This window comes from Carlito syrichta, unplaced genomic scaffold (genome assembly GCF_000164805.1).
Source record: "Carlito syrichta isolate Samal-C Ts95f unplaced genomic scaffold, Tarsius_syrichta-2.0.1 Scaffold309783, whole genome shotgun sequence".
NCBI lineage: Eukaryota > Metazoa > Chordata > Mammalia > Primates > Tarsiidae > Carlito > Carlito syrichta.
In genome coordinates this window covers 58,023-79,323 of record NW_007253879.1, presented here as the reverse complement: position 1 = coordinate 79,323, position 21,301 = coordinate 58,023, and the positions used below count along the sequence as shown (strand labels likewise).

Here is a 21,301-nt window from a genome sequence, read left to right as displayed (position 1 = left end):
TCGACCTGCTGGGCTCCAGCGATCCTTCCGCCTCAGCTTTCCAAGTAGCCGGAATTACAGGCGCACGCTACCACGTCCGGCTGATTTTTTGATTTATTGTAGAGATGAGGTCTCGCTGCCCAGGCGGGTCTTGAACCCGCAGGCTCAGGCAATCCACTCACCTCAGCCTCCCAAAGGCGCGGGATTACAGGCTGAGCCACCCAGCCCAGCTCACAGTCATAATTTTAATATTGCATACATAGCTGAGGTACTCAGAATCATATGAATTTTGCTTAATTTTCTTGCTCCATGGTTTATATAGTTTTTGGTAAGATTGTGTTCAAATATTTTCTCATTTTATTTTTTACTTTTTTGAGTCAAGGTCTTATTCTGTAACCCAGGCTGGAGTGCAGTGGTGCCATTGTGGCTCACTGCAACCTTGACCTGGGCTCAGGCAATCCTTCTGCTTCAGCCTTTCATGTAGCTGGCATTACAGGCATGTGCCACTACGCCTTGCTAATTTTTTGTTTTTTTTGTAGAGACAAGACCTTGCTATGTTACCTAGGCTGGTCTTGAACTCCTGGGCTCAAGCAGTCTTCCTGCCTTGGTCTCCCAAAGTGCTGAGATTACAGGCATGAGTCACTGTGCCTGGCCAAAACTTTTTTTAATGTGTTGTTTTAAACTTCTGAACTATTTTTACAGTAAATAATTCACTAGAAATAACTTATTTTTATAGTGTGTTAATTTACCTGATGGTTACAAATGAACCTTTAAAAAAAATTTTTATTGGTTGCTAACCGTTTTCTAGACCAGTGCTAATAGAAATATAATGTGAGCTGCATATTTAATTTTAAATTTCCTGGATCCACATTTTAAAAAGTAGGCGAGGCATGGTGGCTCACACCCATAATTTCAGCACTTTTGGAGACTGAAACAGGAAGATGAGTTGAGCCCAAGAGTTCAAGACTAACCTTGGCAATATAGCGAGACCTCGTCTCTACAAAAAATCAAAAACTTGACTGAGTGTGGTAGCATGCACCTGTAGTCTCAGCTATTTGGGAGGTTGAGGCTACAGTGAGCTGTGATCATGCCATTGCACTCCAGCCTGGGCAACAGAGTGAGACTCCAATTAAAAATGTAAAAAGGAAGAGGTGAAATTAATTTTAATAAGCCTAAATCCAATGTTCCCATGATATTATTGTTTTGCATGTAATCAACATTAAAACTATTGTGATATTTTACATTCTCTATACATTCTTCAAGTTCCATTGTTTATACTTCCTGGCACATCTCTGGACCAGCTGCATTTCAATGCTCAACAGCTGCAGGCAGCTAGTGACTGTTCTGTGGTTCAATACATTTTTAGACTCTAAGAGCTCTGTACGTGTTTTATCACTTAACTCAGAACAGACACCCTCTTGCATACTGTTACATATTCTGAATAAGGTCATTGTGACTTAGAGAGGTTTAATGGCTTCCCAAGGCAAGTGACACAACTAGTTATTGGCCCAGCCAGTATTCATAATCAGGTCCACCTTGCTCCAAAACATGCCTTTTTTATGAGTAGTGTTTTTATTATTTTGTTTGTATATCTGTTAGTGTATTAACAAAATTTTTATGGAAACAGTTTTTTACCCACCACTTAGATTTTTTGAATCTTAATGTTTTGCCATATTTACTTAAAGGTTTTTAAAGCTGTAAAACCTTTCGTGGGTGTTTTCAGCCCTCTGTGTTGTGCCTACTCTCTGATTCTAATCCCTTCTTCCCCATGAGGGAACCATTCTGAATTGAATCTGTATTAACCAGTCTCATACATGCTTTAACACTCTTACTGTATATGTGTGTACATTTCCATAAATAACATACAATATTTTATATGTGTTTAGTCTGTATATAAATGGTATGCTGTCTATGTATGCTGTAAATTGTTTTGCTCAAATACATTGGTTCTTGTAGCTGTAATTTAATTCATTTTAATGTGCTGTATAATATTTCCTCACATGAATTATACACAGCTTATTTCTGTTTTCATGTTGACAGACATTTAGGTTGTTTCCAGTTTTCTACTCTTATAATTTATGAACAGGTCTTCTTCAAGAGTTTCTCACGTATTGCATCTGGAACTGGAATGCTAAGTTAAAGGGCATGCAAGTCTTCAACTTTGTTAAGATTATTGCAGAATTGTTTTCCAAAGTGGGTATAATCTACATTCATACCAGTGTATTCTCATACATTGTATGGTGACACTTTTTAATTTTGCCATTTATGAGATGATAACATATTTTAATTCACATCTCCCTGATTACTCCTTAGTAAGTTTTCTCTTGATTGAATTACCTATTCTCTTCCTTGTGTATTCTCTGTTGGGTTGTTTGTCTTTCTTATTGATTTGTGGGAGTCCATTAGGTATTCAGGATACTAATCCTTTGTTGGTTATATGAAATGCAAATATCTTTTTCAGGCCTATGGTTTGCATTTAAATTTTCTATGTGGCGTTTTTAATTAGACAGAATTTTAAAATTTGAATGTAATCAAATTTTTCATTATTTGTATCTTAAGTGTCTTGTTTAAGAAACCCCCCATCTTTGAGATCACTTATTCACTTATATATATATAAGTATTCTTTATATTTTCTTTATATTTTCTTCAAGTATTTTATATATTCTTTATATTTTCTTCAAGTATTTATACTTTGCATTTCATATTTTGATTTTTAATCCACGTGGAATTTAGGTGTGTGAGGGGGAGATGGAGGGTAGGAAGAATGTAGAGATCTGACTGTTTTCTCCTTGTTTATAGCAATACCCATAAGTACTTATTATGTTTATCCTGCTACCATTTATTGAATCTATATTTTCTCCATATATTTGCAATACCATGTAGTATAGATTTTCATATATCCATGAGTCCATTTTTATTTTAATTATGCAAGTGTTAATTGAAGCAGCTGTCATTCAGAGGGTCTCCATTTGTATATTACAATCTTGTTACAATTTTAACAGTAGAATAAATTTTAACTAAAGATAGATTTATATTGGAGAACATCTAAAAAGATTTAGATGCTAAGGAATAAAAATTATTATGAATTGTACCCTACATCTTTAAAATAAAAAAGTTAAAAGCTAAAAAAAATAAATAAAAATAAAAATTATTATAAGGAAATTTCCCCTTAAAGCAGTTACATGATGTTGCTAAACATTGTTACGCAGACAGTGAGGCACCTGGTCTTATATGTAATTCATATGCTAAAGTATGCTAGATGTATACCATTTAATTCTGGGTTTTTTTTGTGTCCCCCCCTTATTCTTAAAGGGTAGTCTCAAATCTTTTTTTTTTCTTTGAGTTGGAGTCTCACTCTGTTGCTCAGGCTGGAGTGTAGTGGCACACTCACAGTCATCCCAGCATCGACCCGCTGGGCTCTGGCAAGCCTTCCTCCTCAGCCTTCCAAGCAGCCAGAACTACAGGCTACCATGCCCTGCTAATTTTTTATTTATTGGAGAGACGAGATTTCGCCAAGTTTCCCTGGGCTGATCTCGAACCCGTGGGCTCAGGGAATCTACTTCCCTTGGTCTGCCAGAGGGCTAGAATTACAGGCTGAGCCACTTAGCCTGGCTAGTCTCAAATCTTGATCTTTTCATCAAAGTCTGTGATATTGAAGTCCACATTTATCTTTCTCTGAATTCCAAGCATACGCATGCATTCCATACCATAACATTTAGTACTCAGCTGTATCATTTTAATTGCTGTTTTTGCTGAATGTCTTTAATTTCTTTGGAAATGGTTATAATGATCTATTATTTCTGTTCTTCATGGTGCTAGGCACAGCTACGACTACTGGTTCCTTTGATTATTCTGGTTATCCATAGCATAGTATTTGCTATAGTCCAGGTCCATGAGATTTTCGGGATAGTGTCATGTTTGTCTTTTTAGTCTCAGTGCTTTTAGTAAAAAGTATAAAAAGTACTTCACCACCTAACTGCAGTCAGGATGGCTGTCATGTTGTTTTAGCTCAAAAAACAACGGATGCTGAAGAGGATGCAGGGAAAAGGGAACACTTGTACACTGTTGATGGGAGTGTAAACTAGTACAAATTCTGTGGAAAATAGTTTAGTGATTCCTAAAAGATCTAAAAATCGACCTTTCATATGAACCCGCAATCCCTCTTCTGGTAATATACCTGGAGGAACTCAATGAAAAAGATACCTACACATGCATGTATCTTGCAGCATTATTCACAACAGCAAAAACATGGAACCAACCATGCTGCCCATCAATAGAGGACTGGATAAAGAAAATGTGGTACATATACATGATGGAATAATACACAGCCATAAAGAAGGACAAACTTATGAACTTCACAGCAACTTGGATGGACTTTATAACACTGAGTGATCTATCACAGAAACAAAGAACTGAGTACCACATGTTCTCACTCATAAACAGACCTTAAACAATTATCATAATATTATAAGAAAGGGATTAGTAGTAGTGGGAAACTCCCAGGGGAGGGAGGTGGGGGAAGATTGGTAGTAGTGGGAAACTGAGAGGGGGGGGCATCTCATCAACAAGAGTACCTGCAGATTGAACATTTGTATACCTATCCCTGAATTGTACCCCACATATTTAAAATAAAAAATTATTTAAAAAAAAATTTTTTTTTAGTGCTTAGCAAATACTGAAAATGGATTAAAACTCCGTGGGCAGAATCATGTTTAATGTGTTAGGCTAGGCCACAGCCAAAATTATGGCAAGAAAAGTGGCATGAGTAAAGGCAAGTCTGAGGATAGCTTGGTGTGGGCTTTATACACCATAGATTAAAGCCATTCTTTAGGTAATAGGGAACTATTGTTGTTTTTTTTTTTTTTTTTTGGTTAGGGGTAAATTGATTAGGATTGAGTGATCTCCAGCAGTGTATCTAATAAAATGGAGCAACAAGAAAAACATTCATTCAACAGTTGTACTTCATGTACTGGGCCCTGCAGATGAAGAAATGAACGATGCAAAAAATTTTAATTCAATATAATAAGCAATATGGTAATGTTAGGAAATATGGATCTTAGCCATAAGTAAGAAGATGAATTAAACTAAAAAGATGGAGATGCTCGAATTTACAGGATTTAGAGGTGACTCTTGAAGGAAAGGTTGATATTAAAAATGTGTGAGATAGCCATATAAAGATGATAACTCCTAAATCTCTTCTACTTTAGGAATTATTGAAGCACTTCATAGGTATTACCAGAATGCTGCCTCAGATGTGAGGCATGTGTGGCTTTCTACAGCAGTGGATCACTTTCATTCATCTTTAGGCGACAAAGGCTGGGGTTGTGGTTACAGAAACTTCCAGATGCTACTTTCATCATTATTGCAAAATGATGCTTATGATGATTGCTTAAAAGGTATGTGAAATATAGTACTCTGAACTTGTCATGTGATAGCATATATGTGATATGGAATGCGTTAGTATATAACAGGCACAATTAATAGCATTAACAAAATGATTGGATGTTTACATAAGAAATGTGAATTTTGGTTGAAGGAGGAGAAAATAAAAGAAGATGTCAGGAATAACTGCCTTAAAAACTGTATTGTGGGTTCCTCTATAGTATATGATATACTGCTGAATAAGATTGTTCACTCCTTTAATAACAGTCGTGTAACATGTTTGCTTGTATAATTTTAGGTATGTCGGTTCCTTGCATTCCAAAAATCCAGTCCATGATTGAAGATGCCTGGAAGGAAGGTTTTGATCCTCAGGGGGCCTCTCAATTTAATAACAGGTTGCAGGGAACAAAGGCCTGGATTGGAGCATGTGAAGTATATACACTCCTGACCTCCCTAAGGGTAAAGTATGTACCCAGAAGCCCAAATGAATGTTATTGCCATGTCTGGGAGCTTTCTTTTATCTTTTAAATTTTGTTTTTAATCAAAGAGATAGTTCAAAAATTAAGTAGCACTGAATTAAGTAGCAGTGAAAAGCAGCAATGTAGTCCCTATATCATTCTCATCTCTACTCTCAAATCCTGTCTCTCAGAGGCAACTGTCACTTCCATTGTTTTTGAACAGTGTGTTTTCATAGCTTTTTCTTGGTTTATCAGTTTTAGATATTGTCTGTTGTTTTTAAAAATATTTTTCCCCTGTTCACCTTCAGTCCTTCTAATATGCTTCAATTTCAGTTTTTATTGAAGTCAGAGTTTATACATCATTACAATTGTGCAAATATTGCTTACTGTGGATTTTATTACCTTTCCTAAAAGCTTTTTGAATTTCTTCTTCACTTAGTAGTCACCTTTTCTTTCCCTTTTTACTGTCTGACTGCATCGTGTTTTTCCAAACTCTCCGCCTCTCGTGCGATTCCTGCATAACTCCTTGGAACCTCCTGTCCTCTCTGCTCTCGCCTGGGTCTCTTTCACACAAGTTGTCCCGTAGCATGTCTCCACTGGTTTCTTGTATCAGGACCTTGATGTCTCCTGTTTCCACGTCTTTCTTCTTTTTGTATTACTTCCTTTTGCTTGAGCATGTATTTCATTCGTTTTCTGAGAAAGGTTGCCTAGATCTTATGACTTAAGTGGTAGTTTGGGGTGGCTGTGTTATTGTTGGCTCTAAAATCATTTTCAGATTAAGTTTCTACTCTGTTGACTTCTAGTAATCAGTATTAATCTTGAGAAGGTAAGATGTCATCTGATTCTCATATTTTTAATGTACAACCAGTTATCTACTTGATCATTTTAAATATAAGCTACTTGTTTTCCCTAGAAGTTTTTCAGACCTTTCCTTAGCCCGCATATTATGAAATTTCTTCTTGGGGTGTGGGGCTTTGATTCATCATGTTGGGCATGTATTTTCCCCTCTGAATCTGGAGTTGTGAGTTGTAAGGTCTCAGTTGGTATAGTGTTCAAGAGCTTGGAACTTTGGAATCAGACTTGGTTCTAGCTTTCCCCTTTATAACTGAATGGCTTAACTTATCTGTATGGTAGTTCTACCACTAATAAAAGATGATATCAATATGTAACTTTCATAGAGTTATAGTGATGGTTAAATATGAGATAATAAAGTGCTTAGAATTGTGACTGTCACACAGCAGGACTTCAGCAGTTAGCTTTTGTTTAATCATTAGGATTCTTCCACTTTTCTTTCTGGGGCTTCTGTTACTTGGCCACTGGACTTCTTTACGTTCTGAATTTGGCATGCCTCTCATTTTCTTTATCTTTGCTTTTTGTTTTAATTTCTAGATTTACTCAACTTTATCTCCCAGCTACTCTATTGAAATTTTTATTCTAACAATTATGTTTTTGATTATAAGGGGTAATTTAATTTTCAACTTTACTCTTCTCACACTTGAGGCCTCTAAGCTTCCAGCCTTTCTGTGATTTTGAGACATCTGGTTTCTGTTTTCTTTCATTCGCTTTTATGTGTCCTGGGTCCTACTTCCTATTTTCAAAAAATGTGTGGTCTTTTCCTATATGTCCTCTTTTTTTTTTCTCTCTTCGGGTGTTTAAGTCCTTTTTTTCCTTCAGTATTAATGCTGGGCTTTCAAGAGGAAAATGCCTGTCTGTGATCATGTTTAATGGAAACTATTTTAATGTCTCTAAATGTATTTCTGCTTTTTCCTCTTTTCGCCAGTCTGTTTACACCATGCTCTGAGCTTTGAAGTGATCCTTTTTTAAAAAATAAACTTTTTTTTTAGTCAGGGTCTCTCACTCTACTGCCCAGGCTGGAGTGCAGTGGCGCGATCATGGCTACCACAGCTGTCCTCCTGCATTACTTCCTGAGTAGCTGGGACTACAGGCATGCACCACCACAATTAGCTAATTTTTTTTTGTAGTAATGAGGTCTCACGGTGTTGCCCAGGCTGGTCTTGAACTCCTTAGCTCAAGCGATCCTTTTACCTCAGCCTCCCAAAGTGCTAGGGTTACAGGCATGAGCCACTGTACCCGGCCTAAGTAATTCTTAAGGAAAGGAAAATTATCTTCTAAAATGTCTCACATACCCAACTTCTTTTGTGGTACATAGTTTAGTAAAGCTTTATTAATATATACTGAGTTTGTTTACCAGTTATTTTGATGTCTTTTTTTCACTTTCTATATGAATTATATACTCTGTAGGGTACTGTTCAATATTATAAATCCAAACATGCAGTCAAACTGCTAACCCTAAAACACTCTTTCTACTTCTAAACAATTTATCTAGAAGTTCATCTGAGCATTTAAAGCTTAGTAATCAGTTACAAGTTATTGGCATTAAATTTGCTGAGGCTGAGTTAATAGTCATTACAATTTAGTTGTTTTGGCAGTTTTATTGCTAAGAGAGACAAGGACAGGATGTGTGTGCTATAGTTTAAAGGGATAATAAAGCTGTCAAATGCTTTTGGTTGTACTTCTGGTTTAAAAAAACCTTGTTTATTCAAGGGTAACTCCCTCTTGAAGGAAGCACACATATTTTTCTATGATCTTTACAAATATTTTTGTCTGTTATTGAAATTTGAGAGAACTGACAGGAAAATTATTCAGGATTTTTTTTATATACACAGATTGCTTTAGGAATTAAAATCAGAAATCAGATTTTTTTTAGATTAGAAAATATAGTTCTTTAAAAAGTAAATTAGAGAGAGAGGGAGGGAGGGAGAGAGAGAGGTAGAGAGAGAGGAGAGAGAGAGAGAGAGAGAGAGAGAAAGTCACCTCTCCAAGGTAGGGGAGGGGGGCTAAAGCCGGAAGTATGAGCACATGGCTACACCAGAGTTTAGCAAGGCAATGGCGGAAATCAGCTTCTAACTGGTCATCAAGGTTAGAAACTAGAATAAAAGCTGTGTCCCAGATTATACGTAGATGATTTTTTAAAAGTATAGTCCTCATTTACTATTCATGGAAATTTTATGTCATAAAATGTTTGTGACATTTAGGTTAGTCATCAACCTTATTATGAATAGTTATTTAAATAGTTATTTCCCCCACAAAAATGATAGTTTTCCAGATAAATAACAAAATATTGTTTTATTTTCTTTTTCTTCCTTTAGAGAGTAATGGCTGGATAAAATTAGTTCTAAACTTAGAATTTGTTGTATTTGATAACTGCATTGATGAAAATATTTTAAGATATTCTCTAAATAACCTATTTTGTTAATTTTTAATAGGTGCCGTATTGTAGATTTTCACAAGTCGACTGGTCCTTTGGGTACGCACCCTCGCTTATTTGAGTGGATATTGAACTATTATTCCTCAGAGAGGGAAGGGAGTCCAAAGGTAGTGTGTACATACAAACCTCCTATCTATCTTCAACATCAAGGTTAGTATAATGCATAGATTACAGTGTTATTTATAAGATGACAAGTTCTTTATTGCTTTAGGAGAATTAAGATTCTGATACTGGGGGAGGAGTCGTGACATTAGCTGTCTGATTTCCAGAGTCACTTTGTCAGCACAGTCCCTTCTTGAGTAGTGAATGATGATATTCCTGTGTCTTTGGGGCCTTTTGCACTGACTGTCTTCTTTTTCTGGTTCACTCATCCTTATTATTCATCCCTTACTCTCTTAGGTCTTACCCAGATGCCATTTGTGGGAGGCCTTCCCTGACCTCACCTCATTTTAGAGTACAACTCATTATCCCAACCTCCCACCACTGGCATTTTCTTGATTTATTTGCCTTGTTTGTAGAGTGTCTCTGTTAGAATATAAGCTCCATGAAGGCAGGCACGTTTGTCTGTTTCGTAAAATGTTGTATACCTTACTTCCTGGAATAGTACCTGGCACATAGTAAATTTTAAATGATTTGAATTGACAGGAATAAAGAGAAGTAAATGTTAGGACATGTCTAGGAATACAAACTATAAGAGACTAAGCCCTCCCCATTGATACTCTACTGTATATGATCATATACTTCTACTTTTGTTTACCTTTTGGTCCATGAATGTTTTTATTCTAGAATAGGCAAGTTTCAAATCCTTTCATTTGAAATAATTTGGATAAGATAGATCAATGAATTAGGAAAGGAAAAATAAAATATATGGCAGAGTGGAAGCAGTTTTTGTAAAGAAGGCTTTAGAAAACTAAAGTTGAAGAAAAGGTAACTGAAATAGACCTAAACTCTTATGTCTTAGGAGAGAACTGAAGGAGGGCTATACTCCTTTGTCTTAGGAGACCTCCGATACATACCCTTCAGAGAGACTGACTCTATTTATATTCCAAGCACACATGTTCACACACTGTATACAGAGAGACTGTATAGCTGAGATGACATACATATGTATAAATATGGCCATTTTGTTCTCTTTTGATAGGTCATAGTCGAACTGTTGTTGGAATTGAAGAGAGGAAAAACAGAACATTATGTTTACTGATATTTGATCCTGGGTGTTCTTCTCGAGAAATGCAGAAACTATTAAAGCAAGACATAGAGGCTAGCAGTCTCAAGCAACTCCGGAAGTCTGTGGGAAATTTAAAACATAAGCAATACCAGATATTGGCAGCAGAGGGCGCACTTTCCCCAGAGGAGAAAGTTGTAAGTATCTGTTTCTAGGAGAAGCTTGATTGGGTTGAACTTAAAAGTCTAAAATCAATATCACCACTTTGTATCTCCTAGCACCACATTCTGTTTCATTAATTTTGCAAAGATATTTTGTTTTATGTTTTCTAATATCTGGAATAGACATCTTTAAACTTGAAACGGTACCTAATGGCCTTCAAGTACTAAGAACCTCATACAAATGTTTAATTTTATAATTTTCAAGTGTATTTTTCAATGTCAGATGAGTGATGAATAATGACTACCCTATGGTAAGAAAACCTAACTTAATCTAGAGATCTAACTCATACTGGTCTTAAAATTGTGGTTTATTAAACGTGGTTCTTGGGGTTCCCGAGGCTATTTATGTACTTGGGCTTGGTGGATGTACACACTTAGAATTTAAATGTGTTAGCGTTGCCTCTGTGTTTATCCCTTGCAGTTAAATGATGAGTAGAATATGATAGAAAAATTTCTAGGAATTGAAAAATTTCTACTTGGCATGAGATGAAGCTATCTGATAGCACCTCAGGTCTAGAAAGTGCACAAGCCCTGGAATCTTAAGGAAGCAGTGCCCCTGTTTGAGTACTTCACACTGATGTATTTCCTCTAAAGAGAGAGACAGAGGACTAGAGAGGAGCAGTTGTGGAGGATAATAGGGTCATCAGGGAAGGACTTCAATTGTTGAAATGAGAGACAGAGCTAGAGTAACCTTTTTAGCTGCCTAACATGGTGTATAAAGGTAAGGATTGTTTAAGAGCATCTTCAGTTCAATTATGATACATTAAAAGATGTGTTTGCAGTGACTAAATACCAACATTAGCATTCACTGTTTTTTATCCTGTCATTAAATTGGCCAGATAAAGCTAGAGGTTCATTTTAATTACTTTGAAATACAAAGAAGCTTGCTCACTATTCTACACATAACTTTCTTTTTTTGAGTTGGGGTCTCTGTTACCTAGGCTGGAGTACAGTGGCACAATCACAGCTCATCATAGCCCCAAGCTCCTGGGCTCAGGAGATTCTTCCATCTCAGCCACAAGTAGCTGAGACTACAGGTGCACATAACCATACCCAGCTAATTTTTTTTTTGGTGTTTTGTTTTTTTTTTGTAGAGATGAGGACTTGCTATGTTGCCCAATCTGGTCTTGAACTTCTGAGCGCAAGCGATCCTCTTGCCTTGGCGTCTCCAAGTGCTGGGATCACAGGCATGAGCCACTGTACCTGGCTGTATACATACCTTTTGAGGGCATAGGTGTTAAATAGTTTCATAGAGTCTAGCTGAACATTTTAGTTAGTTGTTATCTTCCTGGTTGTAGAAACTGAGTCATTGGTGGAATTAGAATGGTAAAAGTGGACTTCTTATACTGCATCTGATGCTGTTCCAGCTTTTTTGAGTCATGAACAGTAGCTTTGTCTTAACTATAAGAATCATAACTTGGCTAGCAGTGTACACTACTGCCAGGAAGAAAAGGAATAATAAGTATATTATGATTATAATTATAGTAGATAAAAATAACACTTTGACGTAAGAACTCAAGCACATATCCTAAGTACTTTACCTATATTAACTGATTTAATCCACACCTTTCCCTGTAAGGTAGAGGCTATAGTTATTCTCATTTCACAGGCGAGGATGCTGAGGCATAGAGAAGTTGTTCTGTTCCCCAGCCACGTTGCTCCTGAGTAGCAGTCAGGATTCCAATATAGGCAGTTGCATTTAGAGCCCTGCCCAATACTGCCTCTTCTGTAAGGACCAAAGCCTCATAGCATCATGTTTGCTGAGCTTTTCTATGAACAATTTCACATTTATTTTTGAAAAGATAATACATTTTGAAAAATGAAAACAGTATAATCTTACAAGTTTAACGTAGCCATTGTTTTTGTCTATTGCCTTCAAGCCTTTGTCTTTTCTCAGGTTTTTTTTTCAGCATCTGTGTCTTATAGTTATTCTGTCCTTTGTAACAGTACTTTATGTACTGTAGGAAGTCAGCAAATACTGATGTACCAATTGTTTTGCAGATCATCAGAAGTCTGCAGCTTTAATACAAAGGAATGATTTTATTTTTATTTCATGTTTTTATAATTCATTTTTAAAATGTCTGTTTTCTTCTAAGCAGTAACTACATTTTTTAAATTATAGGATTAAAAACAAATTTGATATTTTACAGTATCCCAAAATGTAGATATTTACAGCTACATTTTATGTTTTGTTCTTCATATTTGGACTTATTTCTGATATTTTAATAGTCATGCAGCTATTATTTAAATATAGTGATTGGTTTTCAAAATAACTTTTTTATGCTGGCAACTCTCTTATAATTACTACAAAACATTTCTTCTATAAATATTTAGAGTATCTACTAATTCCAGACCCTGTAATAGATGTTGGGCACTTGTTTAAGTGAAGGGATTTCATTTGGAAAATGTCCCCTGATGCAGTTCTAATTTAATAATGACTGCAGAGTTCTGTGGCAGCCATTATCCTCCATTCTTTTCTCATCTGACATGCAGTTGTTAAATTACCTCCCTGCTTCCTTCGCATTGTATTGCCTTTGTCCCCTCATTGTGACTTTGCTTTAATTTAGCTTGGTTTAGTGCATCTTGATTAGGGCTCAAGTTGTGAAAATAGCACAAACATTGAGTTTTTTGAAGTGACATTTTTAAGGCCATAATGAGGGTAATCTCATTAAAGGGAACTTCTTGCCTGCCCTTTGTTAGTGCCTTCTCTGTGTCTCTCTGTCTGTCCCTGACTTTGAGCCAGCATTTTACTTTTAATTATTCTGTGAAAAAAATGGCATTTCCTATTTATTTTGTTTTGTCTTTATCTGGAATTTTCACTTTTTTATGGCTTGGCTTTAAAATGTCTATTCCTAATTTCAGAAGTTTAGGACTATAATTATTCTTTAGGACTTTTCATTATTATTTTGAAATAAAAAACTCTAAATTTTTTCTATTAGAATGATAATATATTCTAATTAATTGACTTCTAGTTTACAATTAATCATATTTTTTTACATTTATCTTCAAGGCCAGGAGACAAGCTTCTCAAGTCTTTACAGCCGAGAAGATTCCTTGAAGGATTAATTAAGCATTGCAGTGATTGGGAACTGTAATTTGTTTTCTAAATTTAGATATTGAACTCCTTAATACAACTTACGAATCTGTGAATTCTCTAAGTACTCAGCATATAATTTGATTTCTAAAATGTCTATGTTAATTAAATTATACCTGTAATCCTTCATTGTTTAGTAATTATTTCAATAAACTATCTTGTTTGCAATGTAGGTTTTGTATTTCTTTTCTTATTCCTATTTCAGAAACCGGTTTTGTATTATAGCCATTAACTAATATGCATTGGGTCCTTGCTCGTGTTATGTACTCTTAGGAGTTTACATAAATTAACTAGTTTAATCTTAAAAATAGTTCTGTGAGACAAGTAGTATTGCTACCTCCAGGAAGAAGTTAAGACTTTTGAGAGGATGGTAATTTGCCCAAGGAGATGACTGTGGTCAGTATGAGCCTTGGCCATCCCACATGCAAGCTCTTGTTGCTCTGTTTGTCTTGCAGCCCGGTAACCATTTCTGCTTTATATCCCATGGAGCTGACCTATTTCATGACACCATTGTTTCTTCCTAGGTAATATGATAACCCACTGACCGGTTTCTCTGTCTCAGGTCTTGATTCCCTGACATCCAGCTTCCACACTGAAGCCAAAACTCCAAAATACAGATGTGTTTGTGTACCTTTCTAGTTTAATCCTCTTCGTTTTTCACTGGTAAAGTCCACACTTGCTATACAATCTAGCGCTTCTTACCTCTAGGCTCGTCTCTCTCCGTGTCTTGCAATTGAAGTTTCAATCTTCAGCGAAAGTCCTTTGCCAAAATGCAGTTAGTGTTGCCTGCAACCCTTTCCCGTAGCATGCCACATGGTGGCTCTCAAAAATGTCACTTCACCTGCTCAAGTCTGGGTTAAATGCACTTTCTAAGTGCTTGACAGCTGTATTGCTCAAAGTGTAACTTGGAGATCTGCAAACTGCCAGATAAGTACAGAAATTGAGAATTGCTGGGTCATTTTATTTGCTTTTACAAAAATAACAGCAATGGATTGAAATTTTTTTTTAATTGGTCCTTTACCATAGAATTTGAGAAGTACTGTTCTATGGTACACTGTAACATTTGTCTTGATACTTGCTAAATTGCCATCTATAATTTTGTATCCCTTCCAATGAAAGCACAATGATTTCAGGAGGAGTGCTGGGATCGTAGTCATAGCTACAGGTTGTCTGGTAAATTTAAGACTTGAAAATACTTTTTGGTCGGACTCGGTGACTCAGCCTGTAATCCCAGCAATTTGGGAGTCTGAAGCAAGTGGACTGCCTAAGCCAGGGGTTCAAGACCCACCTAGGCAACTTGGTGAGACCATGTCTCTACAATAAATCAAAAACTAGCCAGGCTTGGTAGCGCACAGCTGTAGTTCCGGCTGTTTGAAAGGCTGAGGCGGAAGGATCGCCAGAGCACAGCAGGTCAAGGCTGCGGTGGCTGGGAGCGTGCCACTGCACTCCAGTCTGGGTGACGGAGTGAAACTCCAACTCAAAAAGAAAAAAGAAAATGCTTTTTTAATGAAAGGAAATAATGTTTTGGGGAAACAGTGGTATAAGTCTGAAGTCTGGATATCCTCAGGTAACCATCTGTGCAAATCATTTCCCCTAAATCAGTTCAGATCAGTTTCTACAGGATGAAAGAGGAGTCAGATTAAGAAAGCTTTAATAAAAAAAATTTTTAAAGCATCCATAGGACTGCTTGATAGAGAAAGCTTTGTAAGAAGTAACAAAAGGGTTAAAATTTGAGCCTGCAGTTTTTGACCGGGGGAAAGAATGAACATATACACAGTATTTGCACACCATATCACAAGCCTAACTAGGCAATTCCAAAGGCTTAAGAATCGTGCTCCAGCTCAGTGACTGTCAGTACTTCTTGTCTATATGTCCTTTTACTCTTGCAAAGCGTGGAAGTTTGCAGGTAGCTTCTAAGGGTCATATTCAACATCTGCCAAATTAGAAATTAAAGCTGAGACCTTTGTAAAACAAGAATACACAAATATATATTTCATTATCCACAACCATCAGAAAGTGACTTGACAATGTCACTTTAGCCTCTATTAGACATCTTTCTATACACATTTAATAGAATGTGAAATTGTAAGTTTGATATTTTCAATAATGACATTTTACAGATGAACAATTTCTTGTATTAGCAGATGTGTATGTATATCTATATATACACATAAAATCAGTCCCACATAAAGGGTACGTGTGTATCATGCCACATAAAACAGCTAATTCTGTGCTTATTCTTCATAATCATCTTCCTCATCTTCATCTTCCTCAGTTTCTTCATTCTCAGCTGCAAGTAGAACTGCTTCTTGTGCAGCCCTGAAAGCCTGCTCCTCTTCCACACTGGGGTCATCCATTTCTGTGATTTCTGGTCTGCTGGGATATTCTTGGTAAACTGGTGGTGGAACTGGGGGTGTATAATTGTCTGGACTATACTTATGACCCCAGCCTATGTAGAGATTTTCAAACTTTCTTTAAGAAAAAAAAATCATTATATAATTTCTCAAAACAATTGACCATACTGTAATAATAAAGTACTTAACAGCATCATAGTCCCATAATTTTAAAAAGCAGTACATTTAAAATGCTAGAAGTGACGTATTCCTCGATAATTCTTCTACCTCAGAGAATTCTTTTGATCCAAACTTTACACTGGTTAAGAAAACCAAGGGGCTAGACACTGTCAAAATGTACCCTACCCTTAGACCACAAGTAAAGGTATATTCAATTTTCAGGAAAGAAAAAAGTTGATACCTTCCACAAAGATTTAAAAAACTGCCAGTCCATGCTTTGCTTCTAAGGGAAGGTACAGTCGGGGACACTGGCCCTCTGGCTGACAATGCACGTCATGTGCTTGCATCCCTGGCCCAGACGCTTCCACTCCCAGGTACCCTCGTCTAGAGCATCCAGAAAACGAGCCTTACAGCACCTCCTTACGCCATTTACACTCTGTGCTCAGCACTCTTCCACTCTACCCCTTCTGCCCTCCTCCTGTCTCTAGGTCCCTAAAACCATGGGAGCCTGGGAGCTTGCTTGTCAGTAAGATGACCCAGGACTGCCACATCTGTGACATCCACTCTGCGCCAACCCCACATGGGTGTGCCATTCCATGGGAAAGTCAACACTTTCTCTTGCTCACCCCATCACAGTCAGTGACCAAAGGCTCAACTCATTTCTGGCTGTTGTTACTTTAACGGCTGCTCTAAAACCTGGCAGCTCAGCTCTCTCCAGCTCAGCTAAGCTTCTGACACTGGGTTACTAGGAAAGAAACAGAAACATAAGGCAAATGGAAGTGTATTCTAGGTGAGGAATAGGGGATCTGGGTATCCTCTTGATTCCAATTCCTTTGAAAGTGATCACCTATGTAAAGCATACTTGTAATGATCTTTTATCAAACTCTAACAAAAAGTAAGATTAATTTAAACTAAACACTGCTTAGAATTACTTCCACAATCTACTAAATGAATAAGTCAATTACCCAAATAATAATAGATGAAAAACTATATCTTATTTCAATTAATTGGATAATTAAGATGAAAGGGTAGAAGTCTGAATTACTCTAATGTCTTGAACTTGGTGCTTTACTGTATAATACCAATGTTATTTTATTAATTGTATGCCACAAACACCTAATATGCCAAAGATGAGTTAAAACAATAGTAGCTTAACACTCCAGTGATAATTTATAACTTCCAGATTTATGTCATATATAGTCACATGGTCAGATACTCACTTGCCATTTGAAAAGGCATATGCTCCAGGCCAAAGGTTGGATCGAAGGACTGCTATCGCATACTGTGGAATAAGATTGGAGGCCAGCCGTGGTGTCCAAGGGGGCATATTCTCAATTTCTGAAAACCAAAGAAATATTCAAAAGCTGAGCACCTAAATAGACAAGAATCTTCTGTGCAATAGGGAGGCTATTTTTATAAGTCTTCATACACGTGTGCATACACACATACACACATTTGATATAGAAAGTTAAAACCTCAACAACTTAACAAAATCAGAAAAGTATTTTATGAACGTTTTGGAATAACAACATTTGAAATATATATCTCCATTTTTGCAACAGAGACAAGAAGTTTTTGTTAAGGGAGAAGAGGCTTGTGTAGTAGGAGAGTAAATATTTGATGACCAAAGGAAAGGTCAGATCATTATTATGAAAAAGATCAAGGGTTGTGAGCACAAATAATCCAAAACTGAAGAGGAAGAAACAAGAACATGGGACAAGAGTCAATTTAGCAAACGCCAGGACTACATGTGATACTTTGCTATGACTATGCCATTTGTTTGTCGTCTGCATACAAAAAGACAAGGATGAAACAACACAACTCAGCATTTTTAGGAAGAGCTACAACCCATTTATACTTCTTCGCTGCACCATTCCTTCACCCTTGGTCGAAGGATGCTGGCGTGGCCACCACATTTTTTTGTTTGTTTGTTTGTTTGTTTGTTTTTAGTCGGAGTCTCACTCTCGGCCTGTTGTGCTCAGGTGATCCTTCTGCCTCAGCCTTCCAAGTAGCTAGAACTACAGATGCATGCCACCACACCCACTAATTTTTGTGATTTATTGTAGAGATGAGATCTCACCAAGTTGCCCAGGCTGATTTCGAACTCCCAGGCTCAGGCAATCCTCTCCCTTCGGCCTGCCAAAGTGCTGGGATTACAGGCTGAGCCACCACGCCTGCCCAGCCGCCACATTCTTTACCTCAGAACACATGAAGGGGAAGCATGAAACCTGAGCCACCCTGCTCACTGTCTAGAGACTTCCAATTCATGTATTTACTATGTAATGCCCATAGTATACCACGATGTTGTGTGATTGTGTGTGTGATAGTTATGTTAAATAACCTAAATCTTCAGAGATTGGTGTCAGGAGAGGAGGTCCCACTTCCTGTTCTATGTAGTCAGGCTCTTCTACTTTTTCTTCTTCTTTTTGTTCATCTTCTTCCTCTTCTTCTTCCTCATTTTTTGGTATGGGGTTGAACCAATGACAGCGACCCTGGGAATGAAGGTGGCACAATTTAGCAGTCTAATGAGGACCTTAACATTTCTGCATATTCGTTTGGATTAAAGCAATTATCAGAATGAGGTTTCACCAGGTGGGAATTTAATCATTCATTCATTCTACATATATTTTCCCAGTGCTATTTCACTCAAGCTTGTCTCAAGGAAAAGATTCCACTATTTTTTTAAAGAGTTTGTCAACTTCTTGAAGTTATAAAACTTAAAGTTTCACTTATATTTTTTAAAATTAACAAAACCTTAGTGGAAAAGGTTAGAATGCATTTTACTGGTTTGTAGTCAATAATTTACATGAGCAAGGTAAAGCTATTACAATGGTGGTTGTTATTAACCATACAACTTTATATGTGGTAACATACTATTCTATAAAAATAAGGATAAGAATAGTAACTCTTTATAGGGTTATTGTGAAAATTAAATAAGATATGCCTATAATATGTATAATACCACACATATGCATATACAGTGCTATTAACAGCACCTCACACAATGGGTGCTGTATATGCTATATAGCAACTGCTTGCTTGGGTTTTGTTTTTGTTGTAATCCTTTATTGTTTGTGGCATTAAAAACTCCACAAACTTAGGCTGATGTCTAAGTTTGTAGTATTTGTTTTCGGCATGGCAACACAGTGGTGTTGGGAGTTTGTCATTTGGAGTGACAATGCTGTGCTTGTGAAAACGCCTTGCATTGTGCAGACTTGAAGAAAGTTGGTGCCATTTGTGGGATAAAGAAGACGGAGTGTCAAGTGGGAAAAAAAAACCCTTCCTCCATGTTCTTCTGTGTGCATTTCTTAGAAGAGTCAAGGCTGGAAACATTTGTGCCATGTCCAGGGGAGAATGCCATCGGGAAAAGCGTGGCAAGAAGATGGCTTTGTCCTCTCAAAGAGGGCCAATTTGACCTGAGTTCTTCTCCACGTTCAGGAAGACCGTCAGGCTTTGATGAGGACCGTTTACACATGACCGTCTAATCCACCATGGTCCAGGTCAGTCGACCCAAGGATTAGCAAATGTGATGAACTGTGACCAGTCAACCATTGTGCACCATTTGCATTCCATGGGCAAGTGAGAAACGCTACAAATTTATGCATCAGCCCAATAGAATGGAGATAAAAGAACTGTTTCCAAAATCAATGCACCCATCTATATTTAATATATAAAAAACTGAATGATTTCAGAACACAAGCATATACATAAATACATCACCTACTAAATACTCCTTAGAAATATTTGCTTTATTTTCCATTTCAAAATAAAAATCTGCTTGAATATCCCTGAGGCCCTGGCAATTATATGTGTTTTTAATGCTCCCTGTCTGTAGTTCAAAGGCCTTCATTTTGTATATCTTTGTGCAGTGTAGGGACAATTTAATGAGTCTGCTAATTGGCTGACAGATCGAGAGCAGTAAAGCCCTTACCTGAGAGAGAATATGCTGAGAGTGATGAACCCAATTGGAGAGGGATTCCACCAGATCAGTCACATGGAGGCCTTCAAAATCAGGGTTTTCCTCAAAGCCACCTCGTCCACCCTCCACCTCTTCCTCCTCTTCCCCTTCCTCTTCACCAAACTGATAGAATCCTAGAGGACTAATGTGGGTTCCTGCTGAAATCCGGGCAATTTGTGCTCGTAAATAATTGCTCTCGTTTCCTGGGAAAGGTGGATAGCTGATGATGGGAGCGTCCAATTGCCCAGTGAAAAATTTCTTGATTTTTCTTGCAATAACAATTTGTGCAGGTGTAACCGAGGGTAGCTTCAACCATGGTCTTCCAGGTTCATTGCAAACAAAATAGACATATTTGTTGGCACCTGTTCCACTCTCTTCTTTTGGGACAGGCTGTGGGGCTTTGTGAAAGGATTTTGGCAATTCATCCTCCTGGTCACCATCAGCTTCACTGTCTCTCTCGCCCCTCTCTTCAGCTACATCTTCCTCTTCCACTTCCTCTTCATCTTCCCCCTCACGAAACTCCACTTCAGCTACAATATAGTTCCTTTCCAGACCCAAGATCTTGCCCCAGAAGCGGCATCTTTGGACTGGGTGGGTGTCAGTAAGCTGCTTGAGGGCAAGCAATATGCGGAAAGTCTCATCTGTGCCCAAACCAACTCCAGCTTGTTCAAAATAAAAAGCTGACTCCATTACATTTGGAAGAGAGTTTTCGGCCTGAAAAACACATGCTGTGATTAAAATCTCATCAGTAAGGTGAATGCTTGCTTCCCTTTTCTTTTTAATACATCTTTTTACTAGCCCTATTCTTCTCTCCACCACTCATTCAACATTTCTTTCAAGATTTAAATCAAACTATGATAATTCCTGATTTTAATTCATACCTCATTACTTATAAATGTAGCTTCTTTATACTCACTAATATATTATAATAGCTACCTTGTTTTATGTGTGTATCTTAGAGTGAATTTAATAAATACTTAATAGTAATCATAAAAATTAAATATCCCTGTTTTATAATAACTATTTGGGATTCCCCTAGTATCCTAAAATAAGATGTAATTAACTTATGTACACACATATTTAGAAAAAAAATGGTTTCATATATGCCTATATTACCATATTAAAATATTAAATATTTAATAAATACATGAGTATACACAGGGTAAATAAAAATCAATATAGAGCTGGGCTTGGTGGCTCAGCCTGTAATCCCGCATTTTGGGAGGCTGAGGTGAGTGGATT

General features: G+C 37.1%; 2 protein-coding genes across 3 annotated transcripts in view; one reads left to right on the top strand and one right to left on the bottom strand.

Annotated features, from left to right (window-relative positions):
* The window catches only part of ZUFSP (zinc finger with UFM1 specific peptidase domain), a 25,024-nt gene extending 11,264 nt beyond the window's left edge, over nt 1–13,760 (top strand). The window contains exons 6-10 of the mRNA XM_008067826.1: nt 5,187–5,375; nt 5,660–5,825; nt 9,107–9,258; nt 10,250–10,470; nt 13,505–13,760. Of these exons, the coding sequence (XP_008066017.1) occupies nt 5,187–5,375; nt 5,660–5,825; nt 9,107–9,258; nt 10,250–10,470; nt 13,505–13,552 (776 nt within the window). The 3' untranslated portion in view covers nt 13,553–13,760. The remainder of the gene's footprint in view (nt 1–5,186; nt 5,376–5,659; nt 5,826–9,106; nt 9,259–10,249; nt 10,471–13,504) is intronic.
* Nucleotides 13,761–15,554: 1,794 nt separating this feature from the next.
* The window catches only part of RSPH4A (radial spoke head 4 homolog A), a 12,506-nt gene continuing 6,759 nt past the window's right edge, over nt 15,555–21,301 (bottom strand). Inside the window, exons 3-6 of one of the 2 annotated variants that reach the window (XM_008067825.1) lie at nt 20,033–20,773; nt 18,443–18,593; nt 17,322–17,439; nt 15,555–16,060 (exon numbers count right to left, since the gene is read on the bottom strand). In XM_008067825.1, the coding sequence (XP_008066016.1) occupies nt 15,823–16,060; nt 17,322–17,439; nt 18,443–18,593; nt 20,033–20,773 (1,248 nt within the window). In that variant the 3' untranslated portion in view covers nt 15,555–15,822. The remainder of the gene's footprint in view (nt 16,061–17,321; nt 17,440–18,442; nt 18,594–20,032; nt 20,774–21,301) is intronic. The other variant, XR_002482528.1, reaches the window with a different exon arrangement.